Source organism: Mytilinidion resinicola (assembly GCF_010093595.1).
Source record: "Mytilinidion resinicola strain CBS 304.34 unplaced genomic scaffold BDZ99scaffold_11, whole genome shotgun sequence".
Lineage (NCBI taxonomy): Eukaryota > Fungi > Ascomycota > Dothideomycetes > Mytilinidiales > Mytilinidiaceae > Mytilinidion > Mytilinidion resinicola.
In genome coordinates, this window is record NW_022985447.1 from 1,000,284 (window position 1) to 1,022,873 (window position 22,590).

Here is a 22,590-nt window from a genome sequence, read left to right on the forward strand (position 1 = left end):
GTGCTGGTCCGCAAGTAAATTTCAAAGAATTCTGCTTTCTTGTGAAGAAGTTTGCCATCCCAATCACATGTAATAAAAACCAAATATATTTTCCGGGATTTGTTTTCTTTCTTCGTAGAAATATACCAGTATTTGTGTAAGTAGGGGCCAACAAGGACCGGATAACGTTGAGTGGTGGGCCACGTGCAAGCTCAAGCCATATGTCGTCCTTAAAGATGGCTCTCCAGATTGATTCGTGTGCTCTTTGGCTTCCTATGCGCTTGGAACCAAATGCATCCGCCGCCTTCTTTGCAGAGAACGCTGATGTAATATCGTCCCAAAGGTCTTGGCGAGCATTCTTGTTGAAATTCTGGCTCGCAATTTGATAGTAAGCTCCTTTCGTAGGAAGCTCCTAGAAATATACACCTCGGACCGACTTTCGGCCAAGGTCTCAGTGGAAGCCGGAAGCCATGCTGTGACCGGACTTGCCCGGTGCCACAATACCTCCAAAGTATCATACCTCTCATCTCACTACCTTCAGTGTCTGTTTCGAAATCCCTCTTGGGGGCACAAAAACGGACCACCAGCGCGAGGTGGAGGCTAAATGATGGTGGTAATGACTGATCGCGCCGTTCAATTATCACGTGGATGGGTGCCCTGTACGGTGATACAGCTCCTTCACAGGTGTGAAAGTGTAGAACATATGCAGCCACGGAGTTGAGATCCTTTCGTATTGTATAGCTCCAATTTTGGGGCTCCGGGCTCATTCGGCCAGTAACGATCGGAGACCGACTTGCCGCGAGGGAGTTTGTTGCTAGCAGTGCTCTTATTGGCCTGGAGTGGACTGGAGGAGCCTTCAAATCCACTCCAGTCCAGAAAAATCGCGGTTTGGCTCCAGGAGCTTCAGCAGCTCCACCGCGATACAAAAATAACCTTACGAGGCTAAGTATATTCCCTAATCTGGCTTAACATAGAAGATTTAGGAGGAGGGAAAGAAATTTTACTACTTATGCTGCACTCTAATATTAGATACCAATTTATCCTTAATAGTGCTCTAGTTTATGCTATATGCTTACTACCAATAGGTTCAAACATTGTAGCACTCTAGTTGGGGGGTAATTCTTATTATCACGTAGGTGATAGTATTACGTCATCAGTCTCTTTTTTTTCTATCCTTTTCTAGTCTCCTTTTCTAGTTAGAAGAGAGGTCTGGAGCTCCAGGACCGTCCAAGGCCTTTAATTCAGTCCATGTTGGATCAACCAGAAAGTCGCTCCAGACCCTAAAAAAGCCCACTCCATTACTCCAACTCCAACTGCCTCTAGTGCAATAAGCTCACTGGTTGCTGGCGATACGATCGTAAACTCACTTACCCTTGGAGGATTGAGCCCTAGGCAAGGCGGAGTTTCAGGATAGTAGGCTGCATCTCAGCTTGCTGAACCTGGCGCCTTGGGCCTGGAACTGGGTCCCAACTAGTCAATAGGTGAGGGGTTCACAAAGCTGCAAGCTCGTGGCTCTCAGAGTCAACAACACACGGCCTCTTCAAGTCTGCTGAGACGCGTGCTCTACGTGTCGTAAGTAGGGTGTTGGATATGTTCCTAAATCGGATGAAAGAGGGATTGATGTCCACCATCTTCGTTGAGCAGCGCGCTAGGAACTGGCGGGGACACCGTTACTGACATTGAGGCCCTATATGGACAGCGCCGGCCCTTTGTTGGTGGAAACGCAAGGATACGCGGTCATTTCAAGATAAAGAAAAGGAAAGGCGACACGAAAACAGAAACCGTAATGATAGAATTCAAATTTGAAAACACGGAATAATATATTGCCTAATCTAACTAGCCAAATACATACAAGGGTTAGCATAAAACCCCTTAGAAAATTGAAGTGCAAACCTCAAGATTCTGAGGTGGTTGATTGCGGTTCCATAGGAATATATGCATACTGGGTCGGCCTGCCCTGCAAGAGTTGAGCGGCCTTCTTAGGTCCGGCTCATTGCTTCCCAGGTCTAGTTTATGGAAGATTGCTTGGCGCGCACTTTTTCACCTATTTTTTCAGTAAAGGCGATGGCGTCTTTGACAGTATTCGGGATCTGTTGCCGGATCGAATGATACCGGAGGCTATCTGGCTTTTAGAGCTCCTCGATGTTGTCTCGGCAAGTAGAGAAATTCCGTATTCCAGATCCCCAGACATACCTTAGTGCGACGTAACTATTGTCAGAGGGCGCAGGTACAAGACACCGCTTCCAGGCGTCGATCAGCCATGCCGGTCCTACCAACGAGAATCCCAAAGCTGCAGAGGACATATCGCACCCTTCCCCATGAGAATCTTGACAACATTACTTCCAGCGATTGATGAGATTGATATCGATCCATTCCCGGTGCAAAGATCGTCCATAGCCAATGCGGCCTGACATGGTTTCTCTCTGTGGCAATGAAAGTGGCACTGAATTGATACGAGGTCTCGGAATTAACTCAACAGAGATTTCCAAGCTCGTGGGTGGCTCTATGGCCCGGCTCACGCACAAGTCTACGTAGGGGGAGGGCTTTGGATCTACTCGCAGACATCGAGAGATTAGGTTTTTGTGCTCTTTGCAATCTGACTGAACCACGACTTGTTCGAGAGAGCCGAGTGGGACAAATCCGGTATGGCCTGCCTCTTTGAACATACGGATCAGCTCGCTACAGACGTCGCACTTCGTTTTCTACCTCATGGTCTGTCTTCCATGGGCGTATGACTAAGGAAATGTCCTCCTCGAGATGGAAAGACAGGTCACAAACAGATGCACCTTTGCGGCCTCGCTCGCTTTACCGTTCTTTTTGATACGCTTTGGCATTCGAAGAGTGACGGAGCTCCGCTCTTTCGCCGCCGCGCTCGCTTTGCTGTTCTCTTCGAACTGCTTCGGTGGAGCCATTATGCGTATTACACTCCGTACTCCGTTGCTCGATTTCACGCTCGGTCCCCAGACACCGTCGAAGCTGAGATTCTGGAGATGGAGTTTGTTGAAGTGTTGTTGCTTACGAGGCTGAACGGCGCCAGCGGATAATCCTCGAAGCTTGATTGGTCGGACTGAGACTTGTCAGATGCATCACCCCTGAAGAAGCTACCGGCTTTGAACTTCAACCATCGCTGAGCATTTAATACACCTCATAGCAATCGGATGTCTTGTATACGAGACCATGCGCACGTTGAGTGCAGCCTCAGAACGTATACCTAATAATAGATTCCCTTACCGAGCCGCAGATCATCGCTGCTGCACGTTTGAAACTAGGCCGAGTCTGGGCGATGCTGGACTAGAATATTACCCTCCAGACAGCAAATTGGAGGGCGTTGAGGCTGAGCCGTGGCCAAGCTATGCGTCCTGATTCGACCATTTACCCCTCTATCTACCCTTCAAGATACCCTTGTAACATCGCTCTACTTTATATATGCGCCCACTACCCACCACCTTCCTCGCGCCCCTCACATCCTACCCTAACTTCTCAAAAATGGCGGACGCCACCACCACCTCCCCAATCTACCTCCCCGTCACAGCAACCGCCCCCGACCTCCTCGGCATCGCCACCATCAGCCCCATCTATGGCCCCGGCGCCTATCTCGCCTGGCTCCTCACCCTCCTCGGCACCCTGTACCGCATGTGGGTCGGGCACAAGAGCGGCATCGACCCCAACCTCTGGCTCTTCATGCTCGTTACCAATATCGCAGCCATCAACCTCCTCAGTCACTGGAACCAATTCGAGGCAGGCTGGCAAGCCGATCTCGCTTCAGATGCATGGAAGAAAGAAGCCGGCCCCGTGGCGGCCGGCATGACGGTTGTGTTCTGGGGCTTTGCGGCGATCATCCCGCAGCTGCTCGCTATCGCGTGGACCATTGGGAATAAGCTCCCCAAGGACTCAGACTCAGAAGCAGACGTCAAAGAAGGCGAGAAGAGCGAGGGGGACAGAGAGTCTGTCCGCCAGCTTCCCCGCATATTGGTGCTTATAGGCGGAAGCCTCCTCCCCCTGATCGCCATGTGCGTCGTCTTCGTCGGCGTGGTCCGCCGCGAGCTCGGCGACGCGGTGAGCCCCTGGCCATACGACCAGATCCCGTTCCTGTACACGCCTGGCGCGATGACCGGGGCCACGTCACGTGCCGTCATTGCGCTCTTCTTCCTCGCGGTCCCGGCACTGGCCATGGCGGTGCTAGTACCGAGCTACGGCTTCGCACTCGGGGTCTGGGAGGGCGTGAAGCCGCGCTATCCCGACGGAAGCCCGCTCCGCAAGCGCCTGGACACGCTGGCCGAGTGGATGGAGACGGGGGTGCAGTGGGCGGCGATGGCGCTCGTCTGCGCGTTTGGGGTCTATCCTTTGCTGTTGCTGGTCAGCTTGCCGATTATCTACTTCGCTGTGCCACTAGATCGGCCCCCGGTTCCTACGGACGACTCGAGCGTCAAATGTTTCTATATGCCTTGCACGGCGTATGCTATCACGGACACAGATCAGACGTTTGCGCTACTTACGGGTTGGCTTACGTTGGTGACCGAGGTGGGAATGCATCGTCTCCGGGTTGGATCGGCAAAGAAGAAAGTGGAGGCGAAAGAGAAGGAAGAAGCAGAACTTGCCAAGCAGACGCAGGGCTACGAGATTGCCAAGGAGCATGAGGACGGGACGCTCGACATGACTCCGATTGTAAGGACGCAATCGGGGCTGGAGAGGATGGAGAAGCGGAAGATGGTGAGGATGGACTCGGATGAAAAAGATGTATGAGACACCCCGGCTTGGAATAGATGAGGGTTCAATGATTGCCTCAGAAAGGGTGAGGAAGCTTGGTTGGTATAGCAAACCTTCCTAGAAGGAATTACAGGTTACAAAATGCCGTTAAGGATAGAAGTATTTTGACTTCAGATCTTGGCACTCTTGACGTTAGATGGAAGCAGGCCGCCCGCCTTTAGCCTGCTTACAGAGGGCGCTTGCGACAACATTCTCGCGCATCAACAATGATCTCAAGTCACTTGCATTTCTCTACTGGTCAAAATACGCGCTGATTTTCCTGTCGAATGTGCGGTGCAGCCATTGCGGTGCAGACCTCGGGACGTTGCGGGCGGCACAGCCGCCTCTAGCTGAGAAGCCGTCCTCCAACACTCGACCTCAACAATTGTCAGGCCGGCTCATTTACCCGTTCGACGAGCACGCACTCCAGCCGCTCAAACTTCCTCGCAAAGGCTACCAGCTGTTTCCACTACTACGAAGTCCATACTGGTGACCACCGGCTTTTGGTCTTCTTACGTTGTCCCTCTCAGCGTACTTCAGAGCATCACATATTCGAGAAAGAAGTATACCTCCATCCAAAATCCTTCGCAAATTGAAACCCTTCCTAGGGTGCGATCCTGCAGCAATGAGTCGTCCAAAATATCACATCGCATCCCACACGACAAGCCTGAACGATGATGATTGCGAGATCATTGTGCGGAGCAACGGAAAGATATTTTACCTCCATATCTCACCGTCAGACTTTCAGAACCCACCTGCTGCAACAGCGTACTATCGCGAATGCCTCGAAGTGATGAAAACAGGCGAGGAGCTAATTGATGGACCCTTAGAGTCCGATTTCTATGACTGGATTATGCCGCCGTTTGAGACACTCATCGCAGATTTGGCGCCCGCTACAGCCTCAGCATTAGAGAAAGCTAGAGGTGGACGAGCCACTTTGCACGACTACCTATTTCTCGAGTGGTTCGTCTGCAGGCTCGAGGCTTTCGATAAGACATTGCGGTCGCGACGTGTTCATACGCAGCGTTCAGGCCACATGCCACCGGGGGTACGCTTGGATGTTGAGTCCCTCCGTGACTTAGCTACATGGGCAGTGCCATTCCACCCGTCTGAAGTCGAACTCAGCTTCGATCAGCCGGACGATGCACTCTTTAAACATCCCGAGAAGGTGCTTGTTCACAATAGCCAGACGGCGTACTTCTTTAAGCTGTTCCACCCCGGAGCATTAAGTCAGGCGTAAACCGAGCTAGAGAATTACAAGAGGATTGCCATGGTGGATCTAGGGTCCAGTACGCTGATCTGTCGATTGCATGGTGTTGTACAAGATGAAGAGGGCTTTCTAATAGACATGTTACTCACCTATATCGACTATGAACGTAAAAAGTTAGGGACAGCTATACGTCCCGACACGCCACTCTCATTGAGACAGCATTGGGCAACCCAGGTCACGGAAACACTGACGGGGTTGCATAGATCAGGGGTTGTCTGGGGAAATGCTAAGGTGGATAACGTCCTTATTGATACTGAGAATAATGCGTGGATTGTTGACTTTGGAGGGAGTTATACTGAAGGATGGGTTGATAAAGAGACTTCTGGGACCGTGGAAGGAGACCTGCAGGCTCTGGAGAAGATCGTGTCTTTCGTCTTGACATAATGCTCTCCTAAATCCCCCCCCGTGAGCGCCTCTATCATAGGCGGTGGAAGGCCTGGGAACTTTCACATTCTAGGGAGGGTTGAAAGTGGATGTTACGGGTGTTCCCAGAGGCAACGACCCCTACAGCGCCTGCCCGCGTCCGGTGAACTAGCACGGATATCAAGCCACAAAAGTCAGCTGCAAAAGAGGGATAGTCTCGAAAGTAACGTCTCGCAGCACTGTGCTTTTAGCGAATTCAGCTCAGCCGTGGTAAGATTTAGTCCAGACAAGGCTTTCCTCCGTTCTAATCCCATTTAGTGCACCTGTGTCGTCAAATCTGCGCCAGTTCACCGGACGTGAGCAGGCGCTGTAGGTAGCAGGGTAGGTAGGGGGGATTCGCCAAGACCTTAGCGCGCTCGCCTCTACAGACTCACTTTTCAGCGTCGCCACTCTCTCTGCAGCTGCATATGCCTTCTGCTTTCCAGACGTCGGGGAATAAGTTTCCCTAATGGTGGGCGTGCAGGTGAGCGGTTATGCTGACGACTGATAGCTCACCATCACGGCTCAGCCCCATGTATGCGTCTGTTCGCATGCAGAACAATAAATCGGAACTGCTCTTGCATGATCAACAGTTCAATCATGTTCGTTGAACTCCGCCCTGTGTTTGCCTTTTCGCCGGATTTGGTTAGTCGACCACCATGACATCCTCTCTGGGTGTTGCGCAGCCAATGGAGCCTCGAAACGGGCAATTTGGGCAGTCCAGCGCAACGGAATGACATGCAAGAGTGAGAAGCCGTTACTAAAATTATAGCTTTGCGTCTACAAGACCGTGCGCATCTTGTGCGGTGGGTGAGGTATCGCAGCCTTATAAGGGGCATCCAAATTCTATAAAGAATCGAAGGGCTGGCGCAGCACCTTGTTTTGACTATCATCACTGCCTAGTCTGCTGAATCTATATCAATCAGCCTTGTCCTCTGAGAGAGAACCGTTTCCCTTTGCGAAAGCCCAATCTGATCATCCCCCCCAAAATGCCTGACGGCAAGCGAAAGTCCAAGAATCCTCAACCTCGATTGACTTTCAAGAAGCTCTTCAGCAAGAGTAAATTCAAGATAGCACGCCGGTCTCCTAAGCCTCCGCTCAATGCTCGAAACCTTGACCTTAGGATAGGCATCGAGATTGAATGCCTTCCCCAGTACGATAATGGAGGGAAAGATGTGTCCCCAGTTGCAAGAGAGAAGAGGTTCACCATCTTAGAGAAGGACATGAAACGACATCTGAAAAAAGGATCTGAAGATAGTCGTATACGATGAATCCAACCCGCTGGTTCGCGAGTATAGGGTATGGCAGCTGAAGTACGACCCCACTCTCCAAGGAAAGAGCCACCATGGTATGTGGAGCTTTATGTTATGTCCCCTCCCGGCCAGCCAAACTTGGGTTTAAAGAAGAGTTAAAGCTCATACATATCGCAGATAACACCTGTTCAGTCGAGGCAATATCTCCAATCCTATTCGATGAGCATAAACATGCTAGCGAGAAGTGGAAACCGGCCGTCGAACGAATCTTTGGGGCTCTGGAGCAAAGAGGTGATGTCGACAAACACAACCTGCGGCACACATGTACATTTGTCACCAAGAGATAAGAAGTGGCATATCGAAGATCTGCGAAAGTTGAGCTGTTGCGTCTTGTACTTTGAGGGTGCCTTTGAAGTCTCATATCCGGAGGCTGAGAGGAACCTCGATACTTTGCCAGATGTGATCTCATGGAGAAAAGAGTACACCGAAAATGCTCAGAAGAGCAAACGCGCCGAATACGTAAAGGCCAATTGGGCGGACAATCGCAGATTTGAGGCGCAGTATGCGGACAATGTCGATCTCATTGACAAAACCAAGAATCCCGACCGTCCCATTTGCGGAACCAAGAATCACATTGAGGCCATTTGCGCAACCAAGGATCCCGTCGATCTCATTTGCGGAATCGAAAATCTCCCTGAGCTCATTACGCTCATCGGGTTGATGAACCCGCTTGAAGGGAATACCAAATGTCAACATCACTTCGATCGATATTTTGCCTAGAACTTCACAAACCTGTTGTCCAGCAAACCGGGCACAGTGGAGTACCGTCGGCCGCCGGGTGTTGAGAGTGCTAACGACTGTGTCAATTGGGTCAGACTGGCGATCACGTTTGTCAGAGCTGCTATATAGGTCGATAATCTTTATCGTCCCCTTCAGGACGGACCCATCGATGCGCGAAATGTAACAGTACATGATCTCCAACGATTTCTGGAGACCGGTGTGCCAAATAGTCACACCATGGCAAGTTACTTCAGGTCTTTCTTTGACAATAAAGAGGGGAATTTAAAAGTGATCCCCGTCAAGGAGCGATATCCTGAGCATTATTCTGACGGAGACGCCGATGAGTAGCGGTGTGATGGTCCCTGCTTTTGATCCCGATACATCAGCCTCGTCAAGCATGGTCTTGATATAAAGCTGCAAAAGAAACGGGTGATTACCCCTTGGTTCATCATACCTTGACCGCTTGTGTGCGATGAAATCTGCACTTGCTGCCTTCTAGTTAAAGACCGGATCTAATAAAATTAATTGAAGTTCTTCGCGCAAATCCTGAACCCCTACGTATCTATTAGAAAGTCGAGATCCGACGCCGGTTCGAGCGAGCCGGGACCCACGACACGTGCTCATGCATTACGAAGGCTTTGGCAATTTATCATCATTTACCCTTTTGGATGGGATCTATTTAATTTAATTAGCGAAATTGTCATTGTGGCTTCTGCCTCATCTTCACCTAAACCGTCCATCCCCATAAAAACCCCAAAGGTCAACACTGCCGTTCTCAGTCGTTACAGGGACAGTTAGTGAGCATCGGATCCTGTTGCTTTTCCAATGATACTAGAAGATGAATGAGAGCGCTGTTTTCAGAAAAATCTAGTCCTTAGCCCTATTCGCATCTAATACTCGTCCCTGGCGTGCCCCGAGAGATGACCAATGGACTCAGGTTGCAGCACTACAACCTAGGATCAACAACTCATATGCCAGAAAGCTACTCTCCGAACATCAGCTGTAGAGAACCCAGCTGAAATCTCAGCTGTAGAGAACCGAGCTGAAGCCTCAGCTGTGCAGGGCTCATCTGAACTTACTAGCGCGCCACCCTGGGGGTGGCCCCCTTCCTTCCCCTAGTATATATACAACTAGCTAGACGTCTATAGAAATCAGAGTTCACATCAATTTCAACCTGAGTAATGGAGTAAGCCCATACGTGTGTAGGATCTGTCAAGTTCTTTCACCTCAAAAGCAAGACGTAAAGGAACTATGAAAAGGGTCTAGCCAATGGGAACAGCTTTTGCACTCGCTTAGCCATCGCGGCATTCGCTTGTCACCTTCCTCTGTCAGAGATCTAGCTTCCTCCAGCCTCCTCGACGCCGATGTGGAGTGACACCCAAACACCCATGGGAAAATCCTCCAATATTGCCAAGAACAACGTTGAACACCGGTGAAGAAACGAGGTCCTACTTTTTAGCTCGATCACGCCCCCACACCAACTACGGCGGCTCCATCATCGCCCTCGGTGACACCGCCACAACCTACCTCATCACCTCTACCGTGGTATACGCCCAAAACACCTACATAGTCTCGGACAGGCCCTCGACAAATTTCGACACTGACATCGCCTCCACCCCGATCATCGTCACGCAAGGCCCGTCGACGTACGCGTACACGACAAACGAGATCGGGAACATCATGACGTGTTCGCGGTACGACACCACGTTTGCGGCGTGAAATTTGACGAACTTTGGCGGCCGTGGAGTAAACCATTCGTCGGTGTTCAGCTCGACGTGGGGGCGAGCGATTATGAGCCTGTTACGATTACGGGGGGGTTGGAGATGGTTGGGATTACGCCGACGAGGACGGCGAGCATCGTGGTGGCGACGAGTACGAGTGGAGCGTGCGCGTTGACGGGGGTTGGAGGGGCGGGGGTGCTGGCGGTGTCGGCTGTGTTTGCTGTGGCGTGTATCTCTTAGAGGATACGGGAAAACAGGTGAAGATTAGAGAAGGCATATACCTCTTAATACACTGACATCTTTCGTGCGTCCGGAGAGATATCCAGCCTAGATGATTAGGTGTGTGATATCGAATTGTATGGACAAGGTGTGAAGGATGTAACGATGGAAGGGAAACGCCTGTACCAGTCCGTTCACTAGTGAAGCCGACATGAGGCAAAAGGTTGGGATTGGAGGAGCTCATTGAACTTAAAAGAGAGATCTAAAAGAGAGTTGGTTGCTATGAAGCTCTGCACGCAACATACGAAATACAAAGCTGTTATTAGCCTTCTCGTGGAACTTCGAATAGCCTTGGCTTTCAAGGTTAGTAGACTTGTCAAACATACTAAGCCTAAGAGTGGCTTCGTCCGCACTCGCTTTTGTTTGTTCGTGAATAGCACGTTTGTCTCCAAGCTAAGGTGATCTGTTTCCTTTCTACACTCTCAGACCCTCAAATAGAATGAATGCATTACGCTTTCCGCCTGCCCTGCTTCGCGATCAAGCTCCTCGCCTCTTCAGAGACCCAGAGCAACGGCCCCGAATCCCAATCCTCCAAGCCCACATCGTCGACAATACGGTCTATTTGCTTGACTGTGGTCCGGTTCGATGTCAATGTAGTGAGACCAGCCATCCAGCCAAATAGAAACACGGAGCTATTGATCGGAGTGAGTTCGGAGGCTACTGCTGCAGCTGTTGGGGAGATTCGGGCATCTGGTACATATTTTGGAACGACTCGAATAGGAAGAAGCAAGTCCGGCGGAGAAGAGTAAGCAGATAGCTTCGACCAAGCCACGACTAGATCTTCTCTAGATTGGTGCGAGATTTCACCGAAGAGAATCAGGGCACGCTGTTTCTCTGATTCCGTGCCGATAATAGCTGCAATCTCTTTCATTTGTAGTGCGGCCTCTTCTGTACAGACCATAGAACGACCTTTCAGGATTGGGTAGAATTGGGTGGGGAGAAGACGTTCCTTGGCCTCGGAAACAATCTGAGATTTGACCGCGGGAGGGTACCAGTCCTGTATTGGTACGTCGGCATGACTGATGTCGGATATGATCGCAAGGAGAATGGTACAATCGATATTGAGAGTTTCAGTGAAGTTGGTAGATCGATCGACGAGAAGACGAGGTAAGGCAGCTTCCATCGATAGAGGTGGTTTTAAATCGTTCCCACATTCTACGATGGCGCCCGTAGCTCTCATCTTCTGGATGACACTGTCGATCTCTTTTATTTTCCCGGAATGTATCCTTGGCAGCACAAAACGCACAGTCGGTATTTTACCCATGACGCGACTTTTGGGGGCGCCTTTTGCTAGGTCTCGTGCCGTTTTCACCAAGGACACTTCGTCGTCATCATCTTCATCGTGTTTACTTGGCTGATCATCCATGTCTTCATCTTCAGAGTCTGAAAAGGCGTCATTCTGCCATCCTAACTTAGCGAGATCGAACAAGAGTCGTTTTTCTGACATAGTCGAGATTTTTATCCACTCAAGCCCATCGCGAGCGATGATATCAACAAGAGCAAATGCTTTGTCGTCTCCCCGAGCTCTCGATGATCTGACACCCCTAGAATCAAATTAGTCCAATCTAAAGCATCACGTGAAAGGTAATATTACTTCTGCTCGACTCCTCTTCGTCGGTCTGCTGGCCGACTGTGGAACAGATTTTTCCGGAAGGCTAAAAGGCCCGAAGATCGTTTGGCAGCAGCCCACATGGCTTCAAAATACATCAGATTGGAGGAGACAATGTAATGCCGCGCTTTCTCTTGAGACAAATCCATCGTAGCCAGTTTCTTTAAGAATCCAATTTCGGCTTCGATGTCATTCCTGAGGGTCCTGTACTCCACGGCCCGTTGACCCGTGCTTAGTTTCTTCTGGTGAACAGCTTCAATCCATGTTTCGACCTCGGATAGGAGAGACTTGGCTCTATTCAATAAGTCATGTGCAATAGCTTCTAGCTCGGCTGAATTCTCTGGTGCTTTAATGTCCTCAGATGGTTGGTTGGCGACCTTTCCGTCCTCTGATTCGGACACCTCGGAGGCTACGTCCATGCTGTCATGAATGTTTAAAGACTTCATGTCGACATCTAAAGGGTTTTCTTTCGTTTTGTGGTTTCCGGCTAGAGCCTGAAGCTGAGAAGGCGCCTGTTCGGTGCCATGCTGATTCGACATGATTGTGAAGTGCTTCGAGCCAGAACGCTATATGTTGAGGAATAGAAATTTTAACAAGTTGAAAGTGTTAAGAATACGTTTGACTCATAAATAGGTTCCAAGAGATTCTAAGAGTTGCTAATGCTAGTCATAAGAAGTTTGTGGCTGAGTTAAGGGCATCAGGACGTCCAAATTTGAGAGGACGGCTGTATTTGAGAAGGTCTACCGCTTAGCCAGTCAACTGATGGTCTTCAAGCGTAGTATTTGGTGAATCAGACCTCTTATTGCAAGTAGAATGGATGCCTAAGAAAGACCAACCCTCAATCTCAAAACCTCTCGGCCAAACGATTTTCCATCCCCATCCAACCCCGCGAAAAGCTTCCCCAATTCATCCCTCTCCTCACGACACCACCAACCCAAAATGCCTCGCTTCTCAACCAGCGCAGAGTGGCTCTCGCAGTCCTCCCTCCTCCTAAAAGCCCGCCCAACAAGTGTCCGTCCTCCCGCCTCCCTTCCCATCCCTCAATGCCCACACTAACCCCCGCGCAAAGACCCGAATTTCATCCAAATACTCCGTCCTCAGCCCCAAAGCCTCCAAAGTCTCGAAATCGCGGAAGAAGGCTGCCACACTCACGGCATCTGAACCTGCAGCAGCACCGGCATCTGACGATGTGTCCGCTACTCCCACTCCCACTCGCGCGAACATCGCAACCTTCACGCTCAAGACGTACGACCCAGCGTCCGGCACGTGTCTGAAGTACCAGACCAATAAAGCAGCTGAGGTTGGGCGGTTGGTGGGGAGCTTGGGGAAGCTGGCACGAGTTATGGCAGCGCTGCCGGAGGTTGTGGAAGGTGGGTCGAATCCTCGAACCGTTGCGGTGTAGGGATTTCGGGGCTGTAGAACGTGGGCTAATCGCATGCTTGGCAGATTTGAGCGCACCGATAGATCAAGCCGGCACGCATACGCCGGTGCCAGAGGGGGTGGGTAAGGATGTGAAGGCTGGTGATGCGAAGGGACCGCCGGGCGGAGGGGGGGCCGGGGGTGGGAAGAAGAAGAAGAAGGGGAAGAAGTGAGGGTTGGGACGGAGATCATGAGATACGAATATCAGAATGGGGGCTACGATATGCATGCATGGGAAGGCGTTTAGTGGAATTGCGGGGTGGGATATCAAGTGCATGTGGTTCGTAATATGAATTTTATGAGTCGTTGAGCATCGATCTGCCACTTCTTAGGCGCTTCAATGTTTCGAACATATGGGTAGAAAGTATAATGCGTTGTGATGGGAGTTGGGCAAGCGGGCATAGACTCTCCATGGGTGTACGGCTCGCATAGATCTCTCCACAAAGTGATACACAGCAAGCAAAAGTGCCCCAAATCAAGGGCGAATGTGTGGTGGCATTTAATCAACATCAACCTGGCACTGTAGAACGGTCGGTACATATTCCATTTTGGGACCCTACAAGGCAGCTTCAGGAAGCAACAACACATCTGAAGAGTAGCCCTAATCCACATACACAGCCTTCCTTTGCGACCGCCCCGAAGTTTCACCATGGTGTGTCCCTCGATTCGCCTTCTTCCTTACCCAAGTGTACTCCGCTTTCTTATCATCTACATAAATCTTGGGGATCCTGCGTCGCGTTTTGGTACGTGTTTGCGGGTTTATGGCACGGCGACTATGCTCAAATAGTTCGTCGAGGTCATAAGTGCTCATATCCTTCGTAATGATCACGTAGTAGGGGTCCTGAGCATCGTATTCCCAAGGCAACCCAAAATGACTAATCGATCCGTCAGCATAAGAATGATTCGTGATGAAGACTCGTCATGACCCGAGGCACCATTTACAGGGCCTTCTTTGGAAATTTGAAGATAAGGAAGCTTGATACATACGCTAGGGAGTCGGACGTGACGTATTTCCGATGCACTCTTGCATAGGTCGGACGACCCCTCTCCAGGGGCATAACTGCCGGTGATCTCATAGGGGCCGGCATCGCCATCTCGTTCCTTTGGGTTGTGTATGTCCGAGAGCGGGAGTCTTTCCTGATCGCTGATATCGATTCGCCGTAATAGTCATCTTCGTAGTGGACTTTGGTGTTAGTCCTGCCTGGAGCTACACGCGGAGGCAGCCTACTAATCACTCCAGCGAGCGGGTTAGTGACTGGCAGTGCATATTCCGCCGAGTCTGCAGTGCTCCTATAGTCAAGGTCGCTCGAGGAGCCAACGCCTGCAGTGAATCTCTTTCTTTGAGCCACCGACAAGGTGTGTCTACTCTTTTTCGACTTCTTTCCAGTCAGTGTATGGGAAACCGACGAAACAAAATCGTGGACTTGATCGCCATTGTAAGCAACTAAGAGAATCGATCCAACCGTAACGGCAGTAAGCGGAAGAGCTATCTCCCAGAAGAGGGACTGCTTGTTCTCCATATTGCGGATATCGATCGTGTTCATACCAAGATATGAAGTAACAAAAGACAGTGGCAGGAAAATGATGGTCACTAACGTGAACACCAAGATTGCTTTGCCATGGTCCTCTTCGTTGATCTCCGTGCTTTGCTTGGTCGTCTCTATCAGCGGCTGGCATCGCCCTAACAGCTCCACGTAGTCTTCGTGATCATCTAGCAGGTCAGGCATGAAGCCAGAAAGGAGGTTCTCTTCATGTTCGAAGAGAGCTCGGCGACCAGCGATTTCGGTTGCGAATGAATTGTCGTCAAGAACAGCTATGTAGTTTTCGACTAGCTTTACCTGCCATCTGTTGACTTGGTCCAACGCATGGAGCTCCTCTTGTAGAAGATTGATGTCCCGGAGTAGTCTTTTCCGAGGATGGTGATTGACTTGAAATGCCTGAGGATGCACGTCAGCTTCCTTCCACGAACGATGCACGGGAGTCTTACAAGAGCCGAGAGGTATTCTCGATACAACTCGGGTGTCCCAACGTTGTGATCTATGGGCTTGACCAGGAGGCGGCGTATTAGCCACGCAAGGATGAACTCAGGTCCAACGGAAAGCTTCAAGAGAAAGTTGCTCTCGCTCGGGGGAGATCGAACCATAAAACAAAGGTCTTTCCGGGCCTCCGCGAGTGAGATATGGACACTAGACTCAAATCTTTGGAGCGCAGTCATGCCGTCTGTGAAGTATTCCATAATTTCTTTCCTGTGCTCGAGCTTCCAATCCTTGAAACGGTTGTCGACGAAGAATATGGCGCGTTCAACTCCTAAGAACAAGACAACGAACCTCCGCAACGATTCAACTAGTGATAGTGGCAATGCATATGGGTCCGCAACAGTTTCTTTGTCGAAGGTGACTCCCTCTGCAAGCTCCATGGCTTGCAATCGAAGCTTTGAAATTCCTTTGATGCTCTTAGAAAGGATAGAGATGATTGCAGAATTACGCTCCTCGAAGCGCATTTGCGAATCACTGCGAAGAGACGGTCGAAATTCCGGGTTTGGGTCATGTTCATCGCCTTCCATTGGTTTCCACATATTGTCTCTCACACATTGCTTCTGTAGATGCTTGATTGCCTGGTCTTCAGTCGCGAATTCGGCCTTTCGACACGTTTTACATCTTTTGATGTGCTGTGGGAGCCAGGAGCCGAGCTCTGGAGCTAAGGACCTGTCTATAAAATCGGATCTTTTGCGAAGTGTCCAGAGCTTGGCCTTGCTTTTGCCCGTGACTTGCGCATCTGTGTCAACGGCTTTTTGAAGAACCTGAAGTACAGTCAGCGGGAATAGGCGACGGCGAACATTCCAAATGCTCAACAGAGGCACATGTTATAAGAAATATGAGTAGCTCCTGATCCGACGATAAGAGAGTGACTGCCTGACTTACCGCTGCTATCATGCTCAGAGCTGACCAAACTTTCCCCAATGTGGGACTCATATCAGGGTCGGAAACATATAGAGAGAACGTTTCAGATATTTCCCGAAGTAACTTATTTGCAAGCCTGGCGATGTTATATCGCTGGAAATCGATTATCCTGCTGTGTATCTCATCAGTAAGACCAGGGCCTTGGTATTCTCCGGGGCGGAAGTCGGTTTTCAAAAGCAGAGGTGGCTCTAAAGGTGCCCCAGCCTTGAGTCTGCCTACGGCGTCTATCGCTGTTTCGAATTTACGCTCCGAGAGGCCTTTATAGTAGTCGGTTGACGCGAACCCCTTGTCAACGTCGTGGTCAACGACATCGTTTTCTAGAGTGTCGAAGAGAAGGTTCCTTTCCACTAAAGCCAGTTTCTTGATCATCCCGGTCCTCTCTGCTGTATTTTGATCTTCAACGGGAGCGTCCCTTTCACGGAGCCCCTCTATTTCGTTTTGCAGCATTGTTGACGACTTCCAGGCTAAGAATGGTCGTCGTCGAATAGTTGTGTCAAGTGCAGCTGCGTCTTTCTGCGAGGAGTCATTTTCAGGAGTTGCGCCATTTTGTGAAATTTCTTCTTTCGAGTCCCATTCTTCAAGAGCCTCAGTCCCGTCAGACATGTGTCCCGGTTCATTCAAAATCAAAATATCAACGAAGGTAGTCTTCAAAGAATGGACCTCTTCAACCCAATTGCCGGGTCTCAGCAACGTTTTGCCCTTCTCCTGCACAAGCACAAACTTGAGAGTACCCTTTATGGGAGCCTGTCGTGCCGACGCCGATCGTATCTCTCGAACCTTCTGTTCGAACTCGAAGAAGGTATTGCATCGCTCCCGTGGAAATAAGAAAACCCGGCCTTCCCAGTCAGTGAATCTAATGTCAACAGCAGTTTCTAACCTTCCGAGCTTCTGAATGTCACGCTCCATCAATATGGATGGACCCAATGTTGCTGATAACGTTTTATAGCCGCATGTTACAATCGCCTCAGAGCCGATGCAGAGCATCCAGAAGACTGGCACATGGATGATACTTTCCGAGGAGTTGTTTCCATGCTTTCGGAATGCTTGCTCTCGGTCACGCTCCACTACATCTTCGTACGGATATAACGTGGACATCAGGGTCCTGACAGGATGGAGGCGCTGCCCTCTACTGAGCCTTGGCTTCATCGGAGCCTGTAGATCGAAATATGGAACGCAAGAGAATATGACAGCATGCTCCTTGCCTTGGCCGTCTTTGAAGTCGCATCGCAGGACTGTACCCTGTTCGATGAACATACCATCCAGTGCAGTTTTGATGTTTTCTGTTTCCACTCTTGCCAATAGCGTTGAAACGGCATGGCATGCCTGAGTGCTCACTTTGGGAACGCTAGTACAAGCATCCTTGAACGCATAGAAGTCTAATTCGTCGAAAGCATGGAGGTGATGCCAGCGGATGCTTGCAATATCTTTGCTACCAGGCTTTTGGGGGGAGTTGACTTGGCGGATAAACACATAGGTTTTGGTTTCGTTTGAAGACATGCGAGCCATGTGAGCCTCTAAGATATCAACAGGCTCCTTTATCATAGGCCGAGGGGCTGGAGGCTTGCGGCTTGTTTCTTCTGATTGAACCTGGTCAGAGACTTCAGAGTGTTTTGCGAGAAAGGACAGATGATTGCCATCTCTGTCCCGGGGGGGCTCCCAGGGCCTAGGAGATTCGAAGTCAGTGGAAACGCTACCCGAACTCGACGCATCTGAGACAGACTCCAAAGAAGATTCTTCGCTGGATGGAAATGAAATTACGGAATCGCGAGATTGAGAGCGGGATCGAGAACGGGAACGTGATCCGGACACTGATCGGGCAGGCGATCGGGACCGAGCGCGAGAACGAGAGTCATGAGAGCGAGACTTCGATCTCGAGTTTGACCCAGAGCGTGGCCTAAAACGTGACCCAGAGCGTGGCGAATTGCGGCGTTCCTCTTCGAGAACTCGGCGTTCTTCCTCGAGCGCTCTGACCTGTTCTTCGATTGGTTCCCGCCAGGATTCGCTCATCTTGATAATTTCGTCGATTTGACTCTTCTTGAGAGCTCTGCGGATAACGAGGAAATCATCCTGGTCTTATTAGCAAATTTTCTTTGGACGATGATATACGATATTACCTCTTCTTCAAATGCATAGCCCAACTGTACTATTACCTGCTCCCTGGCAAAGCGTTTAGGAATTCTCGTCGCGCCCTTATGGCGGTGCGACTGCCCCCTCTCCTGTATGATAACAACGTCATCGAGTTCTTGATCGGGTGGAAACGAAGTACCAGTACCAGGCGCTTCAGCCCCTGCTACTGCCGGTGGTTCCGGTGGTGGTTGGGGAGATGTCACGTATGGCAAAGACCACAAGGACAGACGTACTGTCTCCATCGGTCGGATTACGGCCCCCCATACTTCAGGGAGAGCGACATCTCCGTTGAAAAGCAAAAGATCAAACTTCTCCTCTGCGACCTCAGGTAAAAGCGCAGAATTATCACCACGCGAATAGGCTCGCTCAATCAGGTTTTTCATACCCTGGAGGAATCGTTAGTTTTTGTTTTCTAGCGTCAAGCAGGGTTGAAACCGTGTACCTGCCATGTCTTAGACTCGACCCACGGGAAGATAAACCTCTTGCCATTATGATCCACAAAGAACACGACGGCATCCGTCGTTTCGGCCAGTGTCTCAAGATGCTGCTCGTTCTGGACAGAGCCGGTGTAAGGGGATGGCGGTGAGACCTGGGAGGCGTTCTCGGCTTCCTGCTCTAGCAGCGCTTCGGTCTGGCTCATCTCGCACGCGACAGCAATCAATGCATTTCGGATATAAACAATACCTCACAATGATCTTGCGACCTAAAAAGCATGTTTCGTGTCTGACATTGAGGTATTGATGGATCATCCTTTTGGCCCCCATCTTGGCACGCTTTAGATCAAATAGGATTAGCGTTCTGTTTCCCACCAATATCTTGCCATTTAGTGTATTATTTGAATGATGTTTGTGATTGTTGGTATCTTGCAAAGTTCCACAAACTCTGGTATAATACTAGACAGAATAATTTTCATCTTGCATTTGACCACGTGACCAAACAGGTGCAGTTCCGTTATGTCCATGCAATACAGCCTCTCTTCCAACTTACGAGCTAAAGTGGCACAAAGGGTTTCATATCGACGTGAAAGGCAACGCGGTCGAGAATCTCCTCTGGATGGCGCTCAACAGCTCGAAGTCTCCTCTCAAATGCTAGCCCATACTCCGTGAAGAACGTCCACGGCCGAGGCCGAAACACTGTAGCAATTGGGTTATATGGATATGCATCTTGTGCCAGCTCGTCCAAGGTTTCAAACAAGCGTCGACAGCTCTCGCGCTCCATCTTGGCTAGGACAGGTGGCCGACCATCCCAAGCATCTTCGATTTCCTCGAGTATCGGGGATGCTTCTGGGTTGTCTCTATTCGCCCACCATTGCTCCCAGAAGAGTCTTGGGCCTTCCCGCAGAATGTACCAAGAAACCCACGAGTCGTCGAGCCGTTTAGATCCTTTCTCACAACCCCAGTCGAAGTGCTTATCCTGCTTGTCAAGATGACTGAACGAAGCCTTGACAAAGAAGAACATGTCCTGGAAGTAGCAGGCATATTCCGGCCACATCTGTCTTAGAAAGTTCTCCCGCATCTCCAGTATCCATAACTCTTTCCTCCATTCCCGGATTATATCCGACGACAGCAAAGCTAGGCGCGTGCTCTCCTGAGCCTGTGACCACCGTTTCGATATGCAATATGCGGTCGAAGTTATGAGGCTCTTCCGTCTGAAGTGTGGCACTGCTCGTTGTACGACATGGAAGGGTTTCGAGTGGTCGTTCTGAGCTGCAATGGCGATCTGCGGGAGCTCGTCCAACGGCACTGACTCGGCATCTTTGGCGACATTCGAAAACAGGCGCAGTATTCGAAATCCCTTGAACACGCGCTCTCGCAACTCCTCTCCTACTGGATCCTCAGCTGCCGCACCATCCGCGACTCGCAGCTTGTGTTCCCATCGATGCTTGTCGACAGCTATCGCGGCCAATTGCCGAAGCTTGCAATCCAGCAGCCACTTCAGATCATATTTCCCTTTTACCGATGCTTCTAGGAGAAGGCGTGTGCTCTGCGGAAAGGTGTTCCGGGCAACGCGTCGTACAACAGTGGACTCGTATGCGGTTATAAGGTCTTTGACGGATCGAGAGGTGAGGCGGAGGTGCAGGAGCGTATCGAGATCTGACTGGAGGATGATATGTAGGAGTAGATCCGGAATGGCAGCTATGCTCGCCATCGGCAACAGTCTGGCTCGACAGTCTCGCGGGATACGCACCCGTATAACTCGAGGAGGATCGTACGCGAGAAAGAGAACGTGGCCGTCCTTTTCCAAGCGGCAGATTTAAGGCGTTTGAAGGTCCCGGCCCGCTGGAGCTGCCACGCTACATTTCATGCAAGGGTGGCTTTTCGCGCGTGATGCTGCATGCATCTCGAAGGGATGATGCTGGGAGGGTGTTCCGATGACACTGAGTGCTGAAGGGCGAGTGAGAGGTGAAAGAACAATCGATAGTGGTCCCTTTATCCATCGGCCTCGTGGCTTCCTAGGCTAGTCTTTATTCGGCGTGTTCCCAACCGCTGCCACGTTCCAGGCTAGAATCTATCCGAGTGCTCCACGTGCTCCTCCCGCCCATGCTAGTACCTAGGTAGCTAGTGCTGTACTTTACTTTCTAGCGGCGTATTCTATCTATCCTCTAGCGCAGTTTTCCAGCTCTACTTATGTAATAAATCAGAACCAACGTATATACTCTCGAGACAAGGCTGGAGCTTCTCGAGTTTTCGCGGCACCTACGTGTCATTTGGCCCAGTTCGCCTCTGCTACGTCTCATTTCGAGTGTTAAGATTGCTGCCATCAAGATGCGCTCTCTTAATACCATTACCTTGGAATTTGAGCAAGTTCGAGATTCCGAGCTGGACTTCGGCAACAATCAGTACGCAATTCTGTCACACAGATGAGGCCTTGACGAGGATGAAGTCACCTACGAGGATATACTATCACCAATGAGGGCTTCGCAAAAGAAGGGGTTCGCTAAAATTAAAGGATTTTGCGCCCTGGCCTCTTCAGCAAATTGCCGCTATGGCTGGATCGACACTTGCTGCATCTAGGAATGTCACCCCAAGAGACAATGCCCTACATAAGTGGAGGCGCGTGCCGCCAGAAACGACGGGGTTTAGAAACTGAGTGAGTGAGTTTATTCCGCCCGATTATTCTAAGCCTGAAAGGGCACTATTATGCTATATTGCATAATCCCAGCTCCTCCTCCGATGCCCAAAATTCCTGCAAGCCCATACCTGTACGTTTCTTCCAGATCTGTATATTTCTGATTGTTCCTATGCTAATTCTTGTGCGGGGTTGTCAGCAAGTGCTCTTGGAGCCCTTTCACCAAGTTTTCAATGTCTTTTGTCGGCGATTGAAGCGGGACCTGCTAGTGTAAGACTAATGTTGAAAGTGGAGTTAACTCTGTCAATTATAGATTGAGCATAAAGCTTGCTATATACGTGAGGATAGAGGGACGGGTACCTCACGGGATTGCTGAGACATGGCTTGTATAGAAAGTTTCCTCGGTCCTCGGCTTCCAAGATGAACCTATTTCCAACAATAAGGCGGCTGCTAAATCTCTGAAGGAGTTGTTTCCAGAGAGGAGCGGCTCTTTAGTTGAGAGAGAAGAGGAGAAAAAATGGTAGGCGTTCTGGAACGGTCAAGTCCTCCGCGGAGGGCTCCTACGCGAGAGGCCCGCGAACTGACAGGAAACCATCCTGTTTAAGTAGCTTTCCATGCTTCATACAATTTGATCTTGATCTCTTTGATCTTTCTGCTCTCTCTTCCACAGGTCAAGATCAAAGAGATCACGGAAATCACTTGCTCTCCTGATCTCTTCCCTTGGCGCACCGCCACAAAAGATTACCGAGATCATCCACGTGATTTTGTCATCACGTGATCCTGTCCTTGTCCTGTGCCCATAGGTACCACGCCATGCTGTAGAACCTTGATGCTTCTGTCCTAAGGTCCTAGGCCATTGTCCTGGGCTCTGGTGCTCGTATGTACATAACACTGAGTAGTTCTAGTCAGGGTGTACAGCGCCACTGGAGCCGCCTTTGGGCCACGAATCGATCCCGAACGCGGCCAGACGATATTT

General features: G+C 50.3%; 8 protein-coding genes across 8 annotated transcripts; 4 read left to right on the forward strand and 4 right to left on the reverse strand.

The window, feature by feature from the left end:
• Positions 1 to 166: 166 nt before the first annotated feature.
• On the reverse strand, positions 167 to 1,074 carry BDZ99DRAFT_533410 (uncharacterized protein; the record flags this gene model as incomplete). Its single annotated transcript, XM_033726506.1, has 2 exons — positions 167 to 934; positions 1,056 to 1,074. The coding sequence occupies 2 exons, from the start codon at positions 1,072 to 1,074 to the stop codon at positions 210 to 212; spliced, it is 744 nt and encodes a 247-aa protein (XP_033575998.1). The 3' UTR covers positions 167 to 209.
• A 2,083-nt stretch (positions 1,075 to 3,157) lies between these two features.
• On the forward strand, positions 3,158 to 5,036 carry BDZ99DRAFT_43957 (uncharacterized protein). The gene has a single exon (XM_033717662.1). The coding sequence runs from the start codon at positions 3,406 to 3,408 to the stop codon at positions 4,720 to 4,722; it is 1,317 nt and encodes a 438-aa protein (XP_033575999.1). The 5' UTR covers positions 3,158 to 3,405; the 3' UTR covers positions 4,723 to 5,036.
• Positions 5,037 to 5,350: 314 nt separating this feature from the next.
• Positions 5,351 to 6,628, forward strand: BDZ99DRAFT_533412 (uncharacterized protein; the record flags this gene model as incomplete). Its single annotated transcript, XM_033726507.1, has 2 exons — positions 5,351 to 5,954; positions 6,009 to 6,628. The coding sequence occupies 2 exons, from the start codon at positions 5,351 to 5,353 to the stop codon at positions 6,377 to 6,379; spliced, it is 975 nt and encodes a 324-aa protein (XP_033576000.1). The 3' UTR covers positions 6,380 to 6,628.
• A 1,114-nt stretch (positions 6,629 to 7,742) lies between these two features.
• On the forward strand, positions 7,743 to 8,430 carry BDZ99DRAFT_477519 (uncharacterized protein; the record flags this gene model as incomplete). The annotated part of the gene is made up of 2 exons (XM_033722122.1): positions 7,743 to 7,745; positions 7,828 to 8,430. The coding sequence occupies 2 exons, from the start codon at positions 7,743 to 7,745 to the stop codon at positions 8,428 to 8,430; spliced, it is 606 nt and encodes a 201-aa protein (XP_033576001.1).
• A 2,448-nt stretch (positions 8,431 to 10,878) lies between these two features.
• Positions 10,879 to 12,458, reverse strand: BDZ99DRAFT_488824 (uncharacterized protein; the record flags this gene model as incomplete). The annotated part of the gene is made up of 2 exons (XM_033722939.1): positions 10,879 to 11,974; positions 12,025 to 12,458. 2 exons carry the CDS (start codon positions 12,456 to 12,458, stop codon positions 10,879 to 10,881), a joined length of 1,530 nt encoding a protein of 509 aa, XP_033576002.1.
• A 401-nt stretch (positions 12,459 to 12,859) lies between these two features.
• BDZ99DRAFT_444994 (uncharacterized protein) lies at positions 12,860 to 14,025 on the forward strand. Its single transcript, XM_033717906.1, has 3 exons — positions 12,860 to 13,050; positions 13,109 to 13,409; positions 13,486 to 14,025. The coding sequence occupies exons 1-3, from the start codon at positions 12,979 to 12,981 to the stop codon at positions 13,629 to 13,631; spliced, it is 519 nt and encodes a 172-aa protein (XP_033576003.1). The 5' UTR covers positions 12,860 to 12,978; the 3' UTR covers positions 13,632 to 14,025.
• Positions 13,934 to 19,410, reverse strand: BDZ99DRAFT_533424 (uncharacterized protein). The gene is made up of 6 exons (XM_033726508.1): positions 18,988 to 19,410; positions 18,569 to 18,931; positions 16,380 to 18,485; positions 15,446 to 16,258; positions 14,446 to 15,395; positions 13,934 to 14,333 (listed from the first exon to the last, which is right to left on the reverse strand). Exons 1-6 carry the CDS (start codon positions 19,183 to 19,185, stop codon positions 14,060 to 14,062), a joined length of 4,704 nt encoding a protein of 1,567 aa, XP_033576004.1. The 5' UTR covers positions 19,186 to 19,410; the 3' UTR covers positions 13,934 to 14,059.
• On the reverse strand, positions 19,256 to 20,930 carry BDZ99DRAFT_499371 (uncharacterized protein). Its single transcript, XM_033723649.1, has one exon. The coding sequence runs from the start codon at positions 20,691 to 20,693 to the stop codon at positions 19,536 to 19,538; it is 1,158 nt and encodes a 385-aa protein (XP_033576005.1). The 5' UTR covers positions 20,694 to 20,930; the 3' UTR covers positions 19,256 to 19,535.
• Between the last annotated feature and the right edge of the window lie 1,660 nt (positions 20,931 to 22,590).